The 21,734-nt window shown below is 41.1% G+C and overlaps 3 protein-coding genes and 1 long non-coding RNA gene across 7 annotated transcripts; 3 read left to right on the forward strand and 1 right to left on the reverse strand.

Annotated features, from left to right (window-relative positions):
* The first annotated feature begins 1,103 nt into the window (after window positions 1-1,103).
* Window positions 1,104-4,031, forward strand: LOC134213277 (ribonuclease Z, mitochondrial). Of its 2 annotated transcripts, XM_062692177.1 has the most exons (6): window positions 1,104-1,193; window positions 1,345-2,405; window positions 2,462-2,650; window positions 2,716-3,083; window positions 3,156-3,316; window positions 3,381-4,031. In XM_062692177.1, exons 1-6 carry the CDS (start codon window positions 1,119-1,121, stop codon window positions 3,960-3,962), a joined length of 2,436 nt encoding a protein of 811 aa, XP_062548161.1. In that variant the 5' UTR covers window positions 1,104-1,118; the 3' UTR covers window positions 3,963-4,031. The 2 variants fall into 2 exon arrangements, with proteins under 2 accessions (XP_062548161.1, XP_062548160.1); XM_062692176.1 differs by having other exon boundaries at window positions 1,123-2,405.
* A 4,436-nt stretch (window positions 4,032-8,467) lies between these two features.
* LOC134213278 (rac GTPase-activating protein 1) lies at window positions 8,468-12,340 on the reverse strand. 3 transcript variants are annotated; one of them, XM_062692179.1, is made up of 7 exons: window positions 11,931-12,340; window positions 11,671-11,873; window positions 10,424-11,025; window positions 10,167-10,358; window positions 9,396-10,059; window positions 8,991-9,123; window positions 8,468-8,922 (listed from the first exon to the last, which is right to left on the reverse strand). In XM_062692179.1, the coding sequence occupies exons 1-7, from the start codon at window positions 12,013-12,015 to the stop codon at window positions 8,843-8,845; spliced, it is 1,959 nt and encodes a 652-aa protein (XP_062548163.1). In that variant the 5' UTR covers window positions 12,016-12,340; the 3' UTR covers window positions 8,468-8,842. The 3 variants fall into 3 exon arrangements, with proteins under 3 accessions (XP_062548163.1, XP_062548164.1, XP_062548165.1); XM_062692180.1 differs by having other exon boundaries at window positions 10,424-11,010; window positions 11,931-12,337; XM_062692181.1 differs by lacking the exon at window positions 11,931-12,340 and having other exon boundaries at window positions 10,424-11,007; window positions 11,667-11,806.
* A 1,331-nt stretch (window positions 12,341-13,671) lies between these two features.
* On the forward strand, window positions 13,672-14,276 carry LOC134217535 (uncharacterized). The gene is made up of 3 exons (XR_009981081.1): window positions 13,672-13,882; window positions 13,962-14,068; window positions 14,138-14,276. It is a non-coding gene; the product is annotated as an uncharacterized LOC134217535 (long non-coding RNA).
* A 5,957-nt stretch (window positions 14,277-20,233) lies between these two features.
* Window positions 20,234-21,629, forward strand: LOC134213282 (serine/arginine-rich splicing factor 2). Its single transcript, XM_062692185.1, has 3 exons — window positions 20,234-20,456; window positions 21,007-21,137; window positions 21,203-21,629. Exons 1-3 carry the CDS (start codon window positions 20,403-20,405, stop codon window positions 21,549-21,551), a joined length of 534 nt encoding a protein of 177 aa, XP_062548169.1. The 5' UTR covers window positions 20,234-20,402; the 3' UTR covers window positions 21,552-21,629.
* The last annotated feature ends 105 nt before the right edge of the window (window positions 21,630-21,734 follow it).

Genomic DNA, 21,734 nt, shown 5'->3' on the forward strand with positions numbered 1-21,734 from the left:
AATATCATATTCTTCCATATTACAATACTTTCTTCGCCTAATTAAACGTTTTGGATGGGTGGCCCATACTGCCCCAAATGGTGGCTCATATTGCCCCGTATATTCAGAACACACATTGAAATCAATACATTTTAAAAGTGCATTCCAACAATTTCCAAACGCATTTTTCGTCATTATTCGACGGAATATGAAAGGTAACATTCTCTAGTATCAGTCAACTACATTTGAATGATGTTTTTTTGAGCATTTCAGCGCTTTTCAGAACGATTTCCTTAGGTGGCCCATATTGCCCCGATCACCCCTATAGCACATCACTCGGCACATCACCAAATGAAAACAGCGCACCACTTCCGAAGTTAGGTTTAACGTACGAATTGTGAGAAAAATCCAACTTTGTTAGCGGCTATAATTTGGATTTGCACTGAATTGATAATATTTTTTCGATGAAGGTGCTTAATTTTGAGAAATCGAACCGTAGATACCTTTCGCCATACTGATTTCAGAAAGTTAACTCCTAGTGTGCCGCTGTAATTACGCTCAAAGCAGGCGATTTATTATTGGCAGTGGCTGGTTTTCTACCCGCCGCTGCCACATCCAGGCGCTATAGTATATGCGCGCAAAATAGCCAGCATGAGTTAAACACCAGAAATTTGTATGGCGAAAGAAATCTAACGTGGATTTTCTCAAAATGAATCACATACAGTAGCTGGTTTCCTACTGCCACCAGGGGCTAACGTATATGTGAAAATAACCAGCATGAGTTAACCACCTGAAGTTTGTATGGCGAAAGACATCTAACGCAGGTGTTCTCAACAGCAGAAACTTTTCACGCAAATCTATTCGGTACCAGTTATGTAGGAAGGTGTCCGCTACTACGCCTACTAAATATTTTTTTGATGAAGGTGCTTATGTTGAGAAATCGAACCTAAGATGCCTTTCGCCATACTGATTTCAGAAAGTTATTTAACTCCTAGTGTGCCGCTGTAAGCACGCGCAAAGTGGGTGATCCATTGCTCTCGTGTACATTTTCACTCATTAGATTGTTTTTTCTTGCCGTGTACACAAATGTTGAATATATCAATTTGGCAACACTATCCTCGACACGTTGTTTTGTTTTGATGTTTTACGAAACATCTGCGTGCGACTGCGAGTATGGTCGGGTGCACTGTGCACAAAACGTTTTGTTAATCAGGGTAGTTATTTTTATTTCAAAATTTCCAGAATAATTGTGATATCTGAGTGAAATTATTCTACATGTATAAATTGTTAGCCTTTTTAAAATCCAATATAGTTAGCGCAACCGTAATACGGTTCAATTCATTCTATTCTCATCCGCACCATAAGCCGCCTCAGTCCACAAAAATGCCTCAGGACCCGAAGCACATTGCCGAGGCCCAGAAGCAGCGACTGAAACTGAAGCAAAAAGTAATTAAAACATCGCCCGGCATTGTCAATCTGCAGATAGTTGGTTCGGGAGCACCAGGTGCCCCGGCGTCTGTCTATTTGTTCAGCGACCAGACAAGGTATCTATTCAACTGTGGTGAAGGAACGCAGCGCTTGGCGTACGAACATAAGACGAAACTTTCCTGTCTGGAGAACATCTTTATGACCCGGACATGCTGGGAGCGAATTGGAGGTTTGCCAGGAATATGTCTCACCATGCAGGATGTGGGTGTTCCAAACGTAACGTTGCATGGACCGCCAGGTTTGGATGAGCTGTTTAAAGCAATGAGACGATTTGTGATTCTTAAGGACATGAAAGTGCAAGCCGCAGAATGCAAAGCGGAGGATGTATTCGACGACCATGTCATGAGTTTAAAATATGTGGCCATCCGAAAGGAAAAAGAATCGGCCTCCAATTCCGAAGAGGATGACCAAATTCAAGACACACAGGTGGATGATACAGATTACTACGCTTATGAAAAGCGAAAGAAATCGGAACCCAAATCGAAAATTTCAATAGCCCAGCAAGATTGGACTAAGCGACAAGAGGAATCGGTAATGGCCTACATCTGCAAGCTGAAGCTACGATTCGGCCAGTTGTCATTGGAGAAATGTGTTGATCGGGGAGTTCAACCCGGACCTTTGCTCGGTCAATTGAAAAATGGAAATGACGTCACCCTGCCCAATGGAACTGTTGTGAAATCAAGTGACGTTCGAGGTCCCGATGATCCTGGGCCAGTGTTCATATTTATTGACATTCCGAACGAGAAGTATTTCAGAGATCTGGACGATAAGAATGAGGTTTTTGCACCTTATCAGAGCACGGCGACGGAGGAAGCCAACCAGGCGTTGTATGTGCTGCATTTCAGTCCTTTAGAAGTGATGCAAAGGCCTGAGTATAGGAAATTTGTAGACCGGTTTTCTGCTAGTACCAGGCACATTGCCTTGAATGATAGCAATAGGTATTTCATCCTATCTATGTTAGGTAATCTTGGATTGTGCTTATTGAATTTCAAAGTTTTTCAGGCTACGTGGCATCTCATCGAATACAGTACCATTTGAATCAAATCGATAAAGATATCTTTCCGCTGTTGAAAGAGCAAAATAACAATTATCATCAAAATGATGCTAAAATAGAAGGCACAAGTTTCGTTAAATCTACGTCACTGAGTTATTTGCATGTCAGACCAAAGAGAGGGATTGATAGGTAAAATGATGGATTTAAAAATTTGGTTCGTAATCAATTTATTGTATTGGATTTATTGTTTTCAGGAGCCAGGAAGCTGTAATCAACCCATCCGAGTATCTCCAAGAGCTGGAAATTCTTCCAGAATTCAAAATAGCCTTGGAACAGCTTCATCAGAAATTGAAACAGCGAAGACCACAGCATCAGATTGTGCCACGTTCGGAAAAATTTCCCCGTATTGTGTTCCTTGGAACGGGTTCTTCTATTCCGAACAAAACTCGAAATGTTAGTGCGATATTGGTACATACCAGCGCAGATGCATCCATTCTTTTAGATTGTGGGGAAGGCACTGCTGGACAGATCATTCGATTGTACGGCCACGAAGAAGCCGAAAGCATATTTAGGACCCTGAAGGCTATTTATATCTCCCACTTGCATGCGGACCATCACTTAGGTACGGATCTATATTGATTCTATTTGCTATTAGGTAAGCAGGTACACTTAAAATTTTGATTGTGCATTGTAGGATTGTTTGGACTCCTGCAAACTAAACGCAAGTTGCTGGATACTAACAATGAAAAAGTTCTGCTAATAGCTCCGGAACAAATCTCCTATTGGTTAAGATTGTACGATTGCCGATTCGAACCAATACACAAGGACTATGTTCTTATTAAAAATGCCGATTTGGTAAGTGCTACCTTCGCTTCGTTGTGCACAACACAATTTAAGTGTCTCGCTTTGTTCCAATCAGGTCGATCAACCACTTCGGGACGAGCGTGTTCTTGATCTAGGACTAACGGAAGTTGCTACTTGCCGCGTTCGCCACTGCCCGCACTCGTTTGGGGTGGCTCTGACCATGGACTCCAGTAACAATGGGGAACCAGTTAAAATAACCTACAGTGGCGATACGATGCCTTGTCAGAATCTGATTGACCTCGGGCGGAATTCTACCATCCTTATCCACGAGGCCACCATGGAGAATGAACTAGAAGCGGAAGCACGGATCAAAATGCACAGCACTCTGTCGCAGGCGATTGATCAGGGTAAAAAAATGAATGCCAAATACACACTGCTGACGCATTTCAGTCAACGGTACGCGAAAATTCCGCGTATCGAGTCGGAGTTGGAGACGAACCTGGGTATTGCGTTCGACAATATGGTGGTAACTTTGGACGATTTGCCACAGTTGAGTCTGTTCTATCCGGCTTTGAAGGCAATGTTTATTAGCCACTTTGAGGAGATGGAGCAGAAGGCGATCAAGCGGGGGAACAAGAAGATGCGACTGGAGGGCAATAGCGGGAGCAGCAGCAAGGAACCTTCACCAATACGGTGAATCGGAAATATTATGGTTATGTTTTTGTTATGAACAAAATAAATACTGAACTGCATTAAATGAACTAAACATGTGTTGTTTCTCTCATATATCAAGGTAGTTTTAAAAGTAACCTGTTTTTTACGAGTTGTCACTGCGATATCGCTGGTTTTACCATATTCTCCATATGCTGAAGAATAACAAAGCTACTATGTGTTCATTGTATTTCGGCACTTATTGGATCTTTTCCTATCAAAAATTTTGCTTTAGAAAATTAACATTTTTAATGTTACTATTCGATCAGAATATGATGAAAACATAACAGAGCCCAGTGTTTTTCAATCCAACCCAGATATTTTATTTAGTTTTCTTCCAAGCCGCACAATGGCGAGCCCCATATAAATGCCAGACAAAACCTAATATGAACCGGTACCAGCGAAAGTGGTACATAAACCATTTTTGCCAATTTTGAGTTTTTTACACCAACGGCTTCTATTTGCAAAGAGCTAGCAAGGGAATAACGAAGAAGTGATTTTTGGTAACTAAATCTGGAGATATGCACATTTTATTTTCTGGTAGATATCACAATGGCCATTTCGTTGCCAGAAAAAGTGGTACATGTACAGTTCCACCCACTAAAATCAGCTTATTTAGAAGAAAATCAGCAACATAACTGTTTTCACAACAGATTTTAATACTATTTTGAATTTAAAGATAGTTTACTGCCGCTTAGAATGATTTTAAAAATGTACTTGTACCACTTTTACTGTCAACGTTTTTCGGTTTCTGTTTCCTTTTGCTCCCATTAATAGTGGTACATGGGCAATTTGTTCTAATAATCTTGAAATTTGTCATAACATTTGCTTATTTTTCACTACTATCTTTAGGCATATCAGTCATAACATGTTGGTACAGTTTAGTTGCAAAAAAAAAATGAAAATATGAATTTATTATTCTATGTTTTTGGGAAAATGCGTCTCCTGAAAAATTTACTCAATGTAACATGTACCACTTTCGCTGGCACCGGTTCAATTGTCCCATGTTAGTCTTTGTAGTTTTTTACTTTTTATCTCAGAGCAGGCTACTCTGGCGTTTTTTTTTAATTCTAAAAGACAGCGAGTTATGTTCAAAAAATTGTTGCTAAATGTCGAGGCATTTGTAACAGTGAACAGTTCAATTTGAAAATTATATTTTTTGCAATTCCTGATCACTGGATGGTTTACTGGATCATAATATCTGGTTTGAAACGGCCTACTTTTCCATACCAACGAAATGGATGCTTTAATGAACATTATGCAACTCAAATGGGTTGCATAATATTCATTATAACACTCATTTGAGTGCTATAATGATAAACCAACATCAGAACAGTAGTTACGTGACCACATTTATTTCATACATAAAGTGTGAAATAGGGGGGAGGGGGGATTAAAAATGCCCGAATTTTGCGTTACGTAATTAATGGATCTTCCCTAATGGCAATGTGCACATTATGATCTGATAGGAAGTTGTATAATTCATCTTCCTTACCCTTTAAAGAGCGGGCATTCCGATTTAAAATTTTCAAAGAAGGAATTATTGGCAGTGGCTGATTTTCTACCCGCCGCTGTCACATCCAGGCGCTCTAGTATATGCGCAAAATAGTTAACAGCATGAGTTAACCACCAGAAATTTGTATGGCGAAAGACATCTAACGCGGGTTTTCTCAAAATTAAGAACTTTTCATGAATTAAAACGTCCATTAAAACGAAGTCCAATAACAATTTTTTGAGTAAATTTGATACCAACCTGAACAGCTTCAGTTTTGGTATTTGTTTTGAACATTGCATCAATCATGTGATGCAATTGTTCATTTAGAAAATCAAAGTCGGAAGCAGACATGCTACCTGAGTCGTCAAAACGAACGTTATTTTCCGTTGAAGAATGGGTATGAAAATCATTCATCGTCGGTAAACTTTCAGAAATGAAATTTTGCCTGCCTGCAGCGAGGCTTGCATAGGTAGGCATGTTTGAAAAATTAGAATTCGACTAACTGTTCGTTACCCGGTGAGAGGTAGGAGCAAAATCGTTCGTTGATTGTGGTGGGAATGAATTGCTCGACCAGCAAATGATTGCGGCGAATCTGGGATCCTATTGGAATTTCCCGTCATCAATTTTGCACGGGAATTCAAAACTTTTTTGCGTGAAGGGCATTCCCAGAAATTGGCATTATGATTGGCCCCACAATTGTCACATTTAAATTTATTGGAATCTTCTCTCACAGGACAGGCGTCCTTGGCGTCGTTACTCAAAATCTCATTCCTAAAGCCAGCAAACTCGGGAACACTCCATTTCGTCATGAATTAAATCGAACTGATTGCTCAGTTCGATAGGAGAAGAATTATTTTCAATGTTAGAGTTAGAAGGAATATCTGAAGTCTCATGCTTGCTTCTATTTTTTCCGCGCTTTGGCAGGACGACCTTGAAACCTTGTTTCTTAGAAGGAAATGGAGACTCCCCCTTCCTCTTGTTTTTATTAATGCTCATTGCTGAGCATGGAGACGTGACCTTCTAGAAGGTTTTTTCCTAGAACGGTGTTCTGCAGGATTACCACCGCTTGTCGGAATTTCACTTCCGCAAATGGGTCCAACGTAAAACGAGAGCACGGGTCCAAACAAAAATCGTAACGGGATCAGTAGGTACAAATAGCGCTGAGAAGCACTGTTGAAATTAAAATAGCCTCGGGTAGTATTAAAAACTTCCTTCGGCAAAGAGAGAAAAGAACCGCACAGCACGAAAGCACGATGCATTGCTCGTTGTTGTTTGTTGTCGCCATCCTTCGGGTTCAGTTCTGAAGCTCTTGAAATTGCTCGTCGCCAATTAAAGTGTTCTTCTTCTACTTCCAGGGACTTGAGTATAATTAGTAGAGAGATAACAGTTACGTTTATTCTAATTGGTCGGGGTTCAGCCAAAGCACACCAAGCGCCAACGAAAAATTACCGATTTTTCTGGTCAAACTTTCGTTTATCAGATTTAATTGATCGCTAATCGTATTGGATATCCACCAACCCCATAACTGAGGATATCCTACTGCAAATGTATGCTTAAATTGATATGGAACTGTAGGAAATAATAGAATAATACTAAATATAATAAAAATAATACAATCAGGAACTGTTTAATTAGAGCATAAATCGCGTTATGCGCCGCATTTGATAGACAAAGTTGTGAGAGAGAGAGAGAGAGAGAGAGAGAGAGAGAGAGAGAGAGAGAGAGAGAGAGAGAGAGAGAGAGAGAGAGAGAGAGAGAGAGAGAGAGAGAGAGAGAGAGAGAGAGAGAGAGAGAGAGAGAGAGAGAGAGAGAGAGAGAGAGAGAGAGAGAGAGAGAGAGAGAGAGAGAGAGAGAGAGAGAGAGAGAGAGAGAGAGAGAGAGAGAGAGAGAGAGAGAGAGAGAGAGAGAGAGAGAGAGAGAGAGAGAGAGAGAGAGAGAGAGAGAGAGAGAGAGAGAGAGAGAGAGAGAGAGAGAGAGAGAGAGAGAGAGAGAGAGAGAGAGAGAGAGAGAGAGAGAGAGAGAGAGAGAGAGAGAGAGAGAGAGAGAGAGAGAGAGAGAGAGAGAGAGAGAGAGAGAGAGAGATACCGCTCGTGGAGGACATGAATGCACAAGATCGATTAGGAGAGCTCAGTTTTGTGAAGAAACGTTGTTGCTGACGGTTGTGTGAAGTGTAACCAAAAAAAATGAAAAAAAAAAAAATGAATAGAAAAGAATGTGTGAACCCTATTGATAAGTGTTTAGTGCTAATTAAATATGAAAGAAATCCCGACAGGAACAATTTCCGTTTTTCTTGAGCGAACAACATATCACAAGTCAGTCGAAAAGCCGCTTGGTGCGGTTTGGCTGAACCCCGACTAATTGACATTCATCCCAGTCAGTGATTGCTGTGATTACGGAATTACACATCTAATTGCTAAGACGGAACAATACGTCACAGGAAAACGTCCCTTGGTAATGCTCCACTGCATGCTTCTAATCGGAGGACTTGGATTGCTTCAGCAGATATTCCCTTTTTGTTCAGATAGCTTGGAAGAAATTATTTGCACTGCTTCCAGAATCACTAATGGAGAGAATGCATTCGGTGACAACTCCATTTATAGGCAATCCAGTAGAGTTGGTCGGAAGAACATTGTACGCTTCCTTTGTGGTAAACGTCACGCAACACACGAGTGTGTAATGAAAAACTATTGGAAAACCTTGCAGCTCGTTTTCTTGAAAGTAAATTTTTGTCACTTACATCGCTTTGCTTTTGACCCCCTTATGCAATACCGATAGCAGGGCATGCTGCAAAAGTATTGAAAAGCAACATCCTGTGGTTCCAACAAGATGTTTGTTTTCAGTTTGCTCAAGCAGATCCAGCAAAGAGGCGCATCCTACAACCCGCAACTACAGATGATAGATATCAAAATTAAAACGTGATCAAGCATGAAGCACAAAACGCTTAGACTAACCGTACAAGGAATGTTCTTTTGATCTACTGCTGTCTCAAACACATCTTGTCAACTTATTGCAATGATATTTACACATATATTTATTGCTAAAAATAATATACCATCAATAAAAAAGCAACAATGTCCAGGCTTCGACTTTCCTTTTTTTTCAGTAGATATGAGCCGTATTTAAAAGCACGTTATGGATTGAATAAAATTAGATGAATCGGTGTGGACACCGTTCTTCAGAGTCTGCGGTTTACAAACATTCATAAAGTACCAGGTACCGTTATTGTTAAATTACTGATTTATAGGTAAACGGTGGACAAAAAGAAAACTAAAATAAAAGGACATTCAAGATAAACAGAGACGTTCTCACTTACGCGCGTTGTTAACCATATAAGTACCACTTTTGTTGTACCTCAACGAAGTTAGTAAGGATCATTTCTTCTTCGACGATGGGTACGGGGGCGTAGCGTAGAATTTCCGTTCCTTACGCCCACTTTTTAACAACGGCGTACCTGGTGGGGAATTTTAAATAAAAAGTTCTTGTGATGTTTGCGCCTACGATGATCAAAATGTTGCTTACCCATATAGCTTTTGGCGTTCAGAGTATTGTACGGTTTCTGCTGATGTGGATCATCTTCTCGTTCCGATTCCGGTTCAACGTTTACAAACTGGGACCAGTAGTCGGTTGGGATATTGAACAAACCCATAAGAACCTAGAAAATTGAATCAAATGATTTTAAAGAGCTTAATTCTGATAAGAATTTCGTCGAACTTGCAACTCAATAACTAATGCTGTCCAATGAGCAGCTCGAAGTAGCTCGAAGTTGTTCCCGTCCTGCTCGTTCTTTTTTGTCAACAAACGGGCATGAGCGTGACAGGAACAACTTCGAGCTACTTCGAGCTGCTCATTGGACAGCACTACTGTTTACAAGTCTGAATTTGATTGACAATGATTAATTTATCTTAAAGATTTTAAAACACTTACATTCACCTGGATGACCGTTTCGGCAAACATCGCATGATTATCCACATTCTCGCTCGAGTATCCCACAATCGTTGGAGCGAACACCCGAGCCAAGTTGTTCAGCGACATTTTAACTACTTTGCACTCGGCAATCCGCTGGAAGTGCTGCACCAGATAAGCCAGTGTGTCGCGATTCGGTTGCGGTAGCCTGTCGATTGCATCATACAACTCCTTCTGCACCTGGTTGATGGAGGTGGCTTGGACCGCATTGGAGAACGTATTCCACAGAGCCGTCGGAATCAGAGGTTCTCGCAACGATCGCAAAAAATCCTTCACACATCCGCACAGTACGTTAATATCCACCGCGGTCAGATTTGGAACGGTTTTACCGCTGAGGAATTTCTCCTTCAGCGCTCGAACTTCTCGCTCCGAGCCGGGAATTCTGTAGATACCCTCTTCGCCTAGACCGCGTGTTTCGATTTCATTTACACAATGCACGATCAACCCCGGAATCATTGGGCCGATGTTGGGAGTGTAGTCCGACAAGTAGCCAGTAAATTTTCCCTTGGATCCGGGAGTTCCACCGCTCTGCGGAACACACGCAATCGAAAGCTGATCGCGACAATCTGCATGTACCACAACCTTGCAGTCACGGCAACGCAGCCCAACCGAACCGAAACGTATTCTAGAAAAGTACAAAATGATACAATGTAATTTTTACAATCTTTTGAATTAATTTCAAAAAATAATTTTGCTCTTTTGAAATGAATCAGATGGAATCGTGTTGTTTACCTTTGCTGGCAATGGGCGCACGTTTCGGACTTCAGGAAAGCATGCATTTTACCGGTAAAGGCATGCTGCCGCATAAAACTCCGTTTCACGGACGGTGTCATCGTGTTTCGTTTGAAACCATTCGATTCTACTTCTTCGACAGGAGGCGCCGATGGCGTGAATAAATTCATCTTGGAGAATTTTTTCTCCGCTCTGAAAAAGAAAATAAGTTTTTTTACTTGCCGATTTAATATCTTGATTGTCTTCCTGTAACTTACTGTGTTGGAGTTTTGAACTCGTTTGGCGAGACATTTTCTTTTGAGTTGCAATCCTTCTTGGGCGTTGCTTTCGGGAGAATGATGGAAGGCTTCGACATCAAATCGAATGTCGTTGACTGATGCGAGGGGACGGCTTGAATGATGGACTCTGCCAGAATGGGACCATCGTCCTGCGGCACGGACACTTTCGTATGTGCAATTATTTTGTCGTTCGTATCCAACTCGATCACCTTTCTACTTTCTTGGTTGACACTCCTTCTCTTTGAAGCGTCATGACTGAGTCGGGTTCGCTTATTCCCAACATAGAACGCCCCGGATGCATTGTTGTTTGATGGTCGATGAGGTCTCAAGCCAGAGTGACGAGATATCTTCGAGTTGAGGAAATCATCCTCCGATTGTGTCACAGACAGATCCGACAGGAATGATCCCGTTGAATTGATATCGTTGTTTCCGTATTTATCGCTACGATTGTGCGTGGATTTTCGTTTGTACGAATATGCATTCATGAAGGCTAACCGTTCCTTGGTCTCATCTTTGATGTCCTGTTCGTTTCGAACAATATCGCAAACCGCAACCATTTTTTTCTCCTGAGAACATGAAATCTGTATTATTTTCACAATAATTAGAAACAGCACCCCTATTTTTATTTATTTTTACAAACGTATTATACTGAGAGAGTGTGTTAGAAATAGGAAAGGAAAGGATCTAAAGCAATATAGAACACAACTGTATTTTTGTAAACAAAGTATTTTTGGGATTAAAAGTGGCTAAATCGATGCGAGAGGGAAATCGAACGGAAATTGATCTTATTAAAAAAAGACAACATATTAAATCTGTTTTCCTAAAACAATAAAAAGTACAATACCATAGCTGGAGAAACTACAATTCTACTTTTAATGATTCGTTAAAAAAATAAGTCGCCTTGGTGGCATCGCAACCAACAACTTAGCACTGGTGCTTACAACTTATTCAGCACATCCACGGTTATTCACCAAGAGGATGCGAGCGATAAACATTTACAAATGTATGTATTATATGTACATATTGTACATATAACATGAATTTTCTTATGTCCATGGAAGTCGGGATTCGAACCGCTGTGCTGGTTAACTTTACACAATTAATAATTCAAGTTACAAAAAATGCAAGCCCGAAATAAAGCAACACAAGGATCATAATAATTAGCCATTCCTATTGCCACACTCATTTCTGCCTAATGTATCTTTAAAAATTCTAATAAGACTCACCATTGCTTCCCTTTCATGTTCGGCATGGCGCCTTGCTTTATTCTCCTCTTCCAGCAGCTTCCTAGCGTGAAAGAGCTTTGATTCCAAATCGGACATCCCCCGTAGAGCTACATCCAGCTCTCGTTGTAACCGCTGGGCTTCCTGAACTGCCTTCAACCATTGGAGCCGACATTCGTCCTGTAGCTGAACGAATTTCAAAAATTCTAAAAAGATTCTATCCGTCAAAAATGTTCAAACCCTTTTACTTAAATCGAGCTTACCCATTTCGGCGGTTCCTTCTCGCAAAACATCCGAGCAGCGCCGCAACTCATCAAACTGCGCTATAATTGATAGTTCCATCGTCATCTTGTTTCATTAACCGGACCAGTACACACCCTTTTGTATAAGCAGACTTGCGAAGCGCCAGCCTTGTGATGCGACGTCGTTGACTTTGGCTGTTCAGCACCGACAGTTTTCCATTTGTTTTCGGGGTAACAAAACCGTAAAACGCATCGGTAGGTAGAATAACTGACCGAACCGGGACTATCACAATCTGCCGGAATCGCAAACAACAAACATTCAATCAATGAGGAACAGTGGAAAAACGATAATCTCCGTTCACTTCGGAGCAACAAAACGACGGTTATTTTTTCCCGACAACAAGCAAGCAAGCAAACAGTGGAGCCGACAGATGTCGGTAATAAGAAAATGTGACAGTCAGGCGGGATTGAACAGCGGATCCCGCCTGTCACTCATAACAAGCCGCCTTCCCCATCAGAGATGCAAGACGATAGTACACTCAGAAATTAATTTATTCATTAGAGCACACGGGGATGACAAGCTACGCCATCTTTGTCACATCTTTTCTGAGAAAAGATATTGCGCATAAGTCCCAAAATTTTATTCCCACCTTTGGGTTTCCGCGCCGAGCACTCAGCGCCAGACTCGGCGACAAGGAGATAGTGGTCAAGTTGGTACTCCTGATTTTTTGACAACTGCTGTCGATTGGTTGTGTGAGTGCACCGGTGTCGAAAAATAGAGCTTTTAGCTGAAAATTTAATTGTCAAATGCACATTTTGACAGCAATATAGATGTATGAGTGAATAAAATGTGCAAATGCTCTATCGCGGAAGCAGTCGCTGAAGACAAGTGTCAATGGTTTCAGTGACGAAACGAAAAGTTTCAATGCAAAAAGCAATATTTATTTTAGTTACTAGATAAAGATTGTCGCTACGGTTCCCTTCACACTTAACTCATTTCACCGCATTCGGTCATTTTTACCGAAATCTCAACAGCAGAACTGTTCGGTAATTTATTTTACAGATTTTTTGTAATTTTTTCCATTGTGTAACTGTCAAAATCACCGAAAATCAGTTAAATTATTTACCGAACAGTTCTGCTGTTGAGATTTCGGTAAAATTTTACCGAATTCGGTGATTTATTTTAAGTGTGTTTGTTCTGTTGTCCGAAACATGTGTGGTACATACCTGTCAAATCGTATGGATTTTCCTTCTTTGACATTTAGCTCCCCTATCCTCGCCAGCAAAAGATGTTTCGGACAGCGACAATCTTTATCTAGTAACTAAAATATCTTTTTTTCTGAGTCACCAATACGAGTGCACTGCCAATGCAACATAAACACTTTCGAGGGTGAAAATCATATAAAACGAACGAAGGCATAGACAGTGCAAGTAGCCTGGCAAGTCGCATTCTGAAGAATTGAGCAAATATTGTAGATCCAGTTGAAAACCGAACTGAGCTCTCGCGACAATCGCATTTTCTCCCATTTCCAAGTGTCGCAACTGCATCGCGGGTGGTGCGCAGGATGGCGCACGGCTATGGCATAGATGCGCACTACTCACGATGCAGTTGCGACATCCAGAAATGGGAGAAAATGCGATTGTCGCGAGAGCTCAGTTCGGTTTTCAGTTGCACTGAGAAACCAAACTATCCAAAATCGAGTGTGAAAATGCTCAAAATCAAGTATTTTGCTAACACTGCCTTTTTGGATAGTTTGTTGCTTACATTGATGAGTATTTATAACGTGGTTTGAAGGTTATCTTCAATAACTTCCTTCTGAGTTGTTTTGATTCTATGGAAATATCCAAACTGGAGTGTTAGCATTGTACTTCAATTTGGCTGAAAAAATACTTCGGCGCAGTTAAATAAGTGATTGCTGGGAAAGTTTGATTTCTCGAGAGTGGAAAATGGGAAAAACCAACAGAATTCACGGGTAAGTAATAAATTTAATAAACAAAAAAAAAGTATTCAATATTTATGAGTATTATTTACATTTACAGTAAACGCGAGAGTAAACGTTTATCACCACCATGAGAACATCAAAGAAGAAACATTCCGTGAAATCAGCGGATAAGGATTTTCGCTAAAACCGAATTGTTGAAGTCGAGGTTGAAGTGGTGTATGGTGAAATACATTGCAATTGCAATTTGCTACTAAGCATATTTTGAAATACTAAAATTCATTTCAGATCCTGCCACCTCCCAGTTCGAATCCATTGCACGCTTACTTCAGTTCACCTATAAATAGGTAACTGATTCACCCATATTTGGGTTTCTTATAAAGGTACCTATAATATGGGTGAAATTTACTAAGAATATTAGTAAAGTTTACCTATACCACAGGAAAAATGAGTTTACCCATATATGGGTAACTAGATTTACCCATATTTGGATGAAAAATAAAACATTTCGAAATGCATAACTTGATATTGAATATCAACTTATTTTCTGACAAAGAGGCTGTAGTTTAATCGGTAGTTCCAAAACAATATTTCATTTAATTTAATTTATAAGAATAATCGTTTTGTGTTCCGTTGAGTGTTGTTACAGTTGGATAGAAATGTTTTAAATCGAGAAAAGCAAAAAAAAAACATTTCGATTTGCCCGAAGAAACAAAATCTAGAAACCAATGTTGGCCGAAATGGAAGAAATGTGTTTTATTTTTTCGAGTTTTCTTTCATCGGTAAGTAGGTATCAATTTGATGGACAAAATAAATAAGTTGAGTTTTCATTGTTTTCAGTTTCATCTTCACTTTCATCTGATGCAACCTTTGGTTCGATTTTCGTTGATCCGGATGTACACATACAAAACTATTTGTTTACCGGGTGCTCGTTCCCGATTAGCATCGGCTCCAAGTGGTTATCACCGACCTGTGCGTGTACTGGACCGGTACATGCGAGCTTATCCGGAGATGTTTTCCTGCAGATCTATCGAGGCCGTCAAAGGCAAGCACAGCGAACACGACCAAAAATACGAATCTCCTCCGGAACCGTCGCTGGAACCAATGTTTTGCATGCGATTATAGTTAGAGCTACTGGTTGGATTGAAGAATCATCACACTATTCCGGCCGGGACAGGAAAAAAGACGAACTCTGGGAAAGAAATCGTGACTCCCAAGCCCGCCGTGTCTATTTCTTCATAGGTAAGCTTCATTTTCCTAGACAAAACATGTCTTTGAATAATTGTTTCGTTACTTTTCAGTTTTATCAGTTTCGTCAAAGGCCGGATCGCAGCGCTTATTCCATATCACCAGGTCTGCTGTAGTTTAGAAAACTAACTAAAACTTCATGTAAAGGTGTGGAGAATGGAGGAGTTTATGGATCACCATGAGGAAATGTCCAGCACTATATACGAAGATCAATTGATTCTTCCGATAGTTGTTCCAGACGAAAAGCAACCTCAATAACAACCTCGGAAGAAAATCTTTCATTGGCGGATAACAAGCGAACAGCATGAAATGTGGACCCGTTGACGGCTGGAGGAATTATCGACGTGGACATCAATCTTAACAGTAAAAGCAGAACATAACAAGAAAAAATGTATTGTAAATTTTAATTAGAATTAATTTATTGTATTTTTTTTATTACGGTGGGGATTACTATTTCACTTTGCTTCATGGTGCTGCCGGAACTGTTGAGGATTGCCTTCTGATACACTAGTTATCGAATCCTGTCGGTCATCAATGTTGGTTTCTCTTTCGTGAAAGACTGGGCCACTCATGCAGTTTGTGGTGGATTAGGAATAGTTTACCAAATCTTTGGTTTTGTTATCGTTCACTTCCTTGATGACCTGACTCCTGAGTGCTTGCCTGTGTGTCTTTTGAGGAAAAGTTAAACGGGAATAAGAAACAAGCTCATTTTAGTAAGCTGTCTGCCCCGCTATGCTTCGTTACTACCTCCGGGAAACACATCGTCATATGCGACCACTTACCACAGGGCGCTAACTTATCCAGCATAAGTGCTAGGGCACACTGTTCTCTCGATTCGGCACAAGTGTGTCTTCCGCAGGAACAAGTTTGCTCAGCCCAGAAGCTCTTGCCGGTGTCCGTCTCGACCGGCGATTCCCCAGCGAATAGTAGCAGCTTGGCACATCGAATCCTTCCTTGGAGAACAGCCTTCATGCATAAGGTGGAACCGATATTGTTCTTTGGGCGAATCACCAAACTCCGGCCCTCTGTCATCACCATGTTCACAACGTCCGTGAATCCAGCTTCTGAAGCAAAGTGGAGCGGTTTGTTGTCTTCGTTTTCTTGGAGGAACATCTCCAAGAAGTTTGTCAGGTTCGAAGTGCAGATCCATGATGTGACCGTCTTTCCGCTTCGATGTGTGGTGTTAAAAGGAAATGCTGTTTTCTAGGATGTTCCGGAAAACCACCTACAGGTACTCGTTTAGCTTCACGGAGATCACGGAGACAGCCACAGCAGTGTGATTTTGTGTTAATGTCACTTTTTGTTTCATTTCAAACACTTGACATCCATGCTTGACACTGATTCCTCGGCTGTCAAAACTAGATAGAGTGCCCAGATGTGCCGAAAGTGTGCCATACTGTGCCGCGGGCACATTGTGCCGAGTGGCTTACCCCTTGAGAAATCTCAGTTTAGGGTGACACGGTAGTTCTTTGAAGAACACTGTCATGCAGAAATTTGAATGGTGCACTATAGAGCCACGAGAAGCTATAGCTTGGAGAATCCGGAGCATATCACTTCGAGGTAACCGTCAGCGACAATGGCAACACAGCATATTGTATGAAAATTAAGGAGGTATGTTTTTAGTCAAATTCAAGAGGAATTGTAACTGAAAATTTATGTTTCTCATTATCATTTAGAGCCAGCAACAGTCAGCGAGATGTTTCGAATGCTTCACCGTGAAATCGATGACGGTTTGCAGAACAGGAACAATTAAATAAAGACAAATGTAAACTGGTGGGATGAACCTATGCTGATGTTGAAGAAAGGCCCCAAGTACGTTTTTCGCTTAATCAGCTCAGTCAAGCTGATTAAGTAAAAACGTACTTTTAAAGGAACTTTTGGTTACTTGAGGTGTCCATTAACTTCACCAGACATGGACGGGAAAACAGTTTCTCGGTACGAGGTTAAGTATGCGACCAGTATCCAGAAAATCGAGGACAAATTTGATACGGCAACTAGCCGAATATAGTACGGAAATAATCTCAAGAACCGCTAACACCATGGACCATGGGGTGAAGTTGCTGAAGCTGCTATTCGGCGGAGTTTTGCTAACAAGTGCCACCTTGTTCACGTTTACTGCTCCTTCGGTGTCGCGATGACGAGCAGATCACACCAATCTAACCACCGCAAACGAATCTTCTCCTTCGTCGAACTCTAATACTCCTCTTTATAATCTGAAAACCAATCTGAAATCAGAGCGATAAGCCAGTTTCGACAGTAATCCCTGCTCAGCATAACACGGTGGTCTTTAGGAAAATACAACGCCAGTCTGGGTTGACATCGTTATCAAATCGTTCCTCTACAATGGATCCGAAGATTATTTGTTGCTCTTATTATCGTCACTTGCATTCTGTCGAACACTGAAACCGTTTGTACTCACCGGTGGACGAATCGCCCATTGAATGACTTTATTTGAATAAGGAATTGGAATTGATGTGGCCCTTCTCGAAACTGCAGTGAGTTTGTACTGTGCTTGCTTGAGATTGCCAAATAAACCTGTATTGTAGCAAACCATAAAAAATAAAACAACATAAAATAAACATGTTTCGTAATATCTACATGTGTTTTTGTATATTTTAATTTATAGATTTTTTTTATATAACTAAAAATAGAAGAAAAACGGCCAAGATGGAAACCTTCACACAGTTGGCTTGGATTGAGCGGCGATCTTGAACTGCAATCGCTTGCGGTTGCTTATATATTGAACTCTGTTCGTTCTCACTGAACGTGAGCACCAAGGTGAGCACTCAAGAATTGTTTATTGGCGCCTTGGTGTTTTAAGGTATTCTTAGGGCCGTTATCCCCGTAGCAGTTTTTTAAGTGTGATCTCTGTGATCTCTGAAATATTGTTGCACGGCATCCGGGTACATTCCTTGGACGGCACGACGGGTGACTAGTCTGAAAAAAGCAGACGTAATAATAATAGTATCGTCGGCCTTTGTTGTTAAATTATCATTACCTAACCCACCTTGGCGTTCCACTAAATATTTCTTGGAGGTATCTTCTATATAAGTGGTGCTTGATGATGCAGCATAACAATTCCCGTTTTCAAGATTGTCATCCTCCACTTTGTGTTGAAGCAGAACGACTCCAGAGCATTCGTCTTGGCGTTAGTAGTGGAAATAATTCCTTTAATTTCTGGACTGCCTTCGGAGTTCTCCCTGCTAAGGCGACTCTTGTCGCTAATGAATATAGTCTTATTTTCTTATATATTACCGAATACCGTTGACATCAATACGAGGGATTTAGAATATACCGCAAGGTGGTAACGGTATTCCGATGACCAGTACTTGCCGTCAGATTGTTTTCGTTCACGTGTACTCGAGTCAGCACATCGAGTTTGTTATTCGAGTGGGTGGCGAATATTTGTATCTGATTGATTGGAGTGTGGCAATATTAAATTTGATCAGAACATTCCTTCGGCAGTTTCGATATCGTGCATTATGGAATAACTTCAATCAGCAACTGGTCCTGCACTTTTTCTATTTGTTTGCAAGCCAGCAGAGGCTTGGTCAGAATTTATCGACTTGATCTACTCCGTTCAGTTCTACGAAATCAACAAGGGGGATCGGCATGTAGAAATGGATTCATCAAACAGCGAGTTAATTCAATGCTGGCCCGAGTCGATGTCGAGGACACAAGACACGCTTTTTTCGACAGATCCTATGCATGAGTGAAATGATTAAATCCTCACCGCCAAGATTGGTGCAACCTGTAGTGCACTTGACCTCGAAGATAACATCATCGATGGACAGGATTAACTTATCGAAGGTACCGCCACCAACATCGAAAATCAGAATGTTGTGACCGTGGGTAACGGCAGCAGCTATCGGCTTATCAATGATACGCAATACGTCCAATTCGGAGACGGTACCGATATCCTTTGGTAGATCCGACGCTGCGAGTCATTGAAGTTAGTAGACACAATCACAAAAGTGTTGGATGACTGTAGGCTTCAGCGATTCCGTACATCACGGAATTGATATTCTCTGGGAAGGCACTATTCGACATTGGCTTGCCATCGACAGAGATCACATAATTCAAGTTGGTCTGGGTGGCTGGACCATCAAACTTACAGCTAATCAAACATGTATAGTGTTGTTGTTGATTGGTTTCATGGTGGTTTCAACTGGTTCTTGGCATCTCCTATTAGGCGATCCGTGTCGGTGAACGCGTGATTGCCCTGGTCTTTGGCATTGATTTTGGGCCTGAGTATGTAGAGAATCGTACCAATGCAACGAGAAATCACTTTATTTTTCTGGAATTAAATTCTTCTGCACACCCACTTCAACAACATAAACATAAACAAACATAAACAATTATCCCGTGATGCCATATAACCATAAAACCAGTGCATCCAAAACAATATTATTTTCACTTCGGCACATTTCGGCACAGTATAAGGCACAGTGGGCACAATTAAGCATTTTGAAAGTGTGCCGAGTGGTTTACCCTTGTGAAACACTCAAATATGGGTGAACGGTGATTCACCCATATCTAGATATGTGCACTTTTTGGGGATTTTAGGTACTCTTCACCCATATTTGGGTGAACTGAAGTAAGCGTGCAAAGGGCCTGTTCAAATATTACGTAACGCAAAAAATGTTGTTTTTAAGAACCCCCCACCCCCTCGTAACAATCCGTAACAATTTTCAAAACCACCCCCACCCCTATGCGTAACACGTAACAAATGCGATTTTTTTAAATAGATCTTAATTTTAGTAGAATTTGAAGGACGGTGCAATAAATTATTATCTTTTGTATATTTCATGCTTTTTCAAAGATAATGAATATTTTTTTAATTTTTTTCAAATATTTTTCCCTTTGGAAATAACTTGTTACGCGTAGCAATATTTCGAAGGACCCCCACCCCCTATATTTTGTGTAACAAAGTGTAACAAAAATCAAACAACCCCCCACCCCCTATTGCGTTACGTAATATTTGAACAGACCCAAAATCTATCAATTTTCTCCGTGTGATGGAGATGTGAACATACATTAGTTTCAGCCGCCGAAGCTAATAAAAAGCCGCCGCATATGTCAAAAAAATACCGGTTCGGGTTGTCGTCGCGCTGTCGGCCATTTTCAAAGTGCAAAAAGAGCAGAAAGTCAGAAGAAGATTAGACACGCACGCCAACAGAAGTAATTGGTGCGTCTCATCTGGCTTCGAGTGTGAAAAAATCAGTTTTTCTTCAAAGTGAAGTGATTTTTTGAGAAGTAGTTAGCACAGAACGGTTTTAAAACGGCGCCTATAACAGATTCTAGCATGAGTAGCTACGGAAGACCGCCTCCGCGGATCGACGGAATGATTTCCCTCAAGGTAAGTACGGTCTGCCATGTTTTACCTGCATTATCACTTTGGTGGTTAAATGGAACCGGAACAAAGATGGAGGTCACATAGTCACTTTTGCTTATGCTTTTCATTGTAAAATTTTCCTCTAGAACAATATACTAAGAACTGATTGCAAGTGGTTAAACATTTAGTATAATGTGAAAAAATTAAGTTTAGTTTGCAATTTAATGATTTTTCACTAAATTTTCCACGGAAAACCTTTCCGAAATAGTGTACGTGTGATAAATTTTGTATACCAACACATGTAAAGATGTTACATTGGGGGCTTGGTGGTTGACAACATCATAACAGGTACAGGATGGATTCGATTTTTCGAACCGAAAGTGGAAAACTTCCACAATAAAATTATTGTTATTTATCGATTAAACGTAAACTAATGACCAAGCTCCGGGGATATTACCATTGAAAAGTTATATCGTCAGAAGAATGCTTACCTATACAAGTTTACATAGTGCCGAAAAGTATACAATCGAATATGACGAATAATTTATTCTTTTTTACAAATCTGTCTCAACAGGTCGATAATCTCACGTATCGTACAACCCCGGATGATTTGCGACGCGTTTTTGAGCGTTGCGGTGAAGTGGGAGATATTTACATTCCTCGAGATCGTCATACACGCGAAAGTCGTGGTTTTGCGTTTGTAAGGTAAGGTTCATATTGTTAATTATGATGTTTTAGTAGCAAACTACCTCAGTTTTGATCGTTTCCAGATTCTACGATAAGCGCGATGCTCAGGATGCTCTCGATGCCATGGACGGACGCATGTTGGATGGCAGGGAGTTGCGCGTTCAGATGGCTCGTTATGGACGACCGACATCGCCGGCGCGCGGTGGAGGCGGAGGCGGTGGTAGACGCTACGGTGGCGGACGCGATCGGGGCCGTTCTCGGGACCGTCATCGTCGTCGTTCCCGTTCGGTAGATCGTCCCCGCGGCGGAATTCGTCGCTCGTATTCTCGATCCCGATCCCGCTCCCGGGATCGTTCCCGCTCGGGTAGCAAATCTTCCCGCGGCAAGGAGTCCCGATCCCGCAGCCCATTGGATCGGGCGGCACACTATTAGATATTAGGATCTACCGCACCGAGGCCTATTCAGATATTAAAAGGCCGGTGCTTCCCAATTTCAAGCAGTAAAAGGACCGTAAGTGCTGCATTCAAGTTAAGACATTTTCACACAATTTTCATGCCTTGCTATATTTCACAGAGAAAATGATCCAGCCAAAATAAAACAGCGAAAACAATATTA

The sequence above is a fragment of the Armigeres subalbatus genome, chromosome 2, assembly GCF_024139115.2.
Source record: "Armigeres subalbatus isolate Guangzhou_Male chromosome 2, GZ_Asu_2, whole genome shotgun sequence".
NCBI classification, from domain to species: domain Eukaryota; kingdom Metazoa; phylum Arthropoda; class Insecta; order Diptera; family Culicidae; genus Armigeres; species Armigeres subalbatus.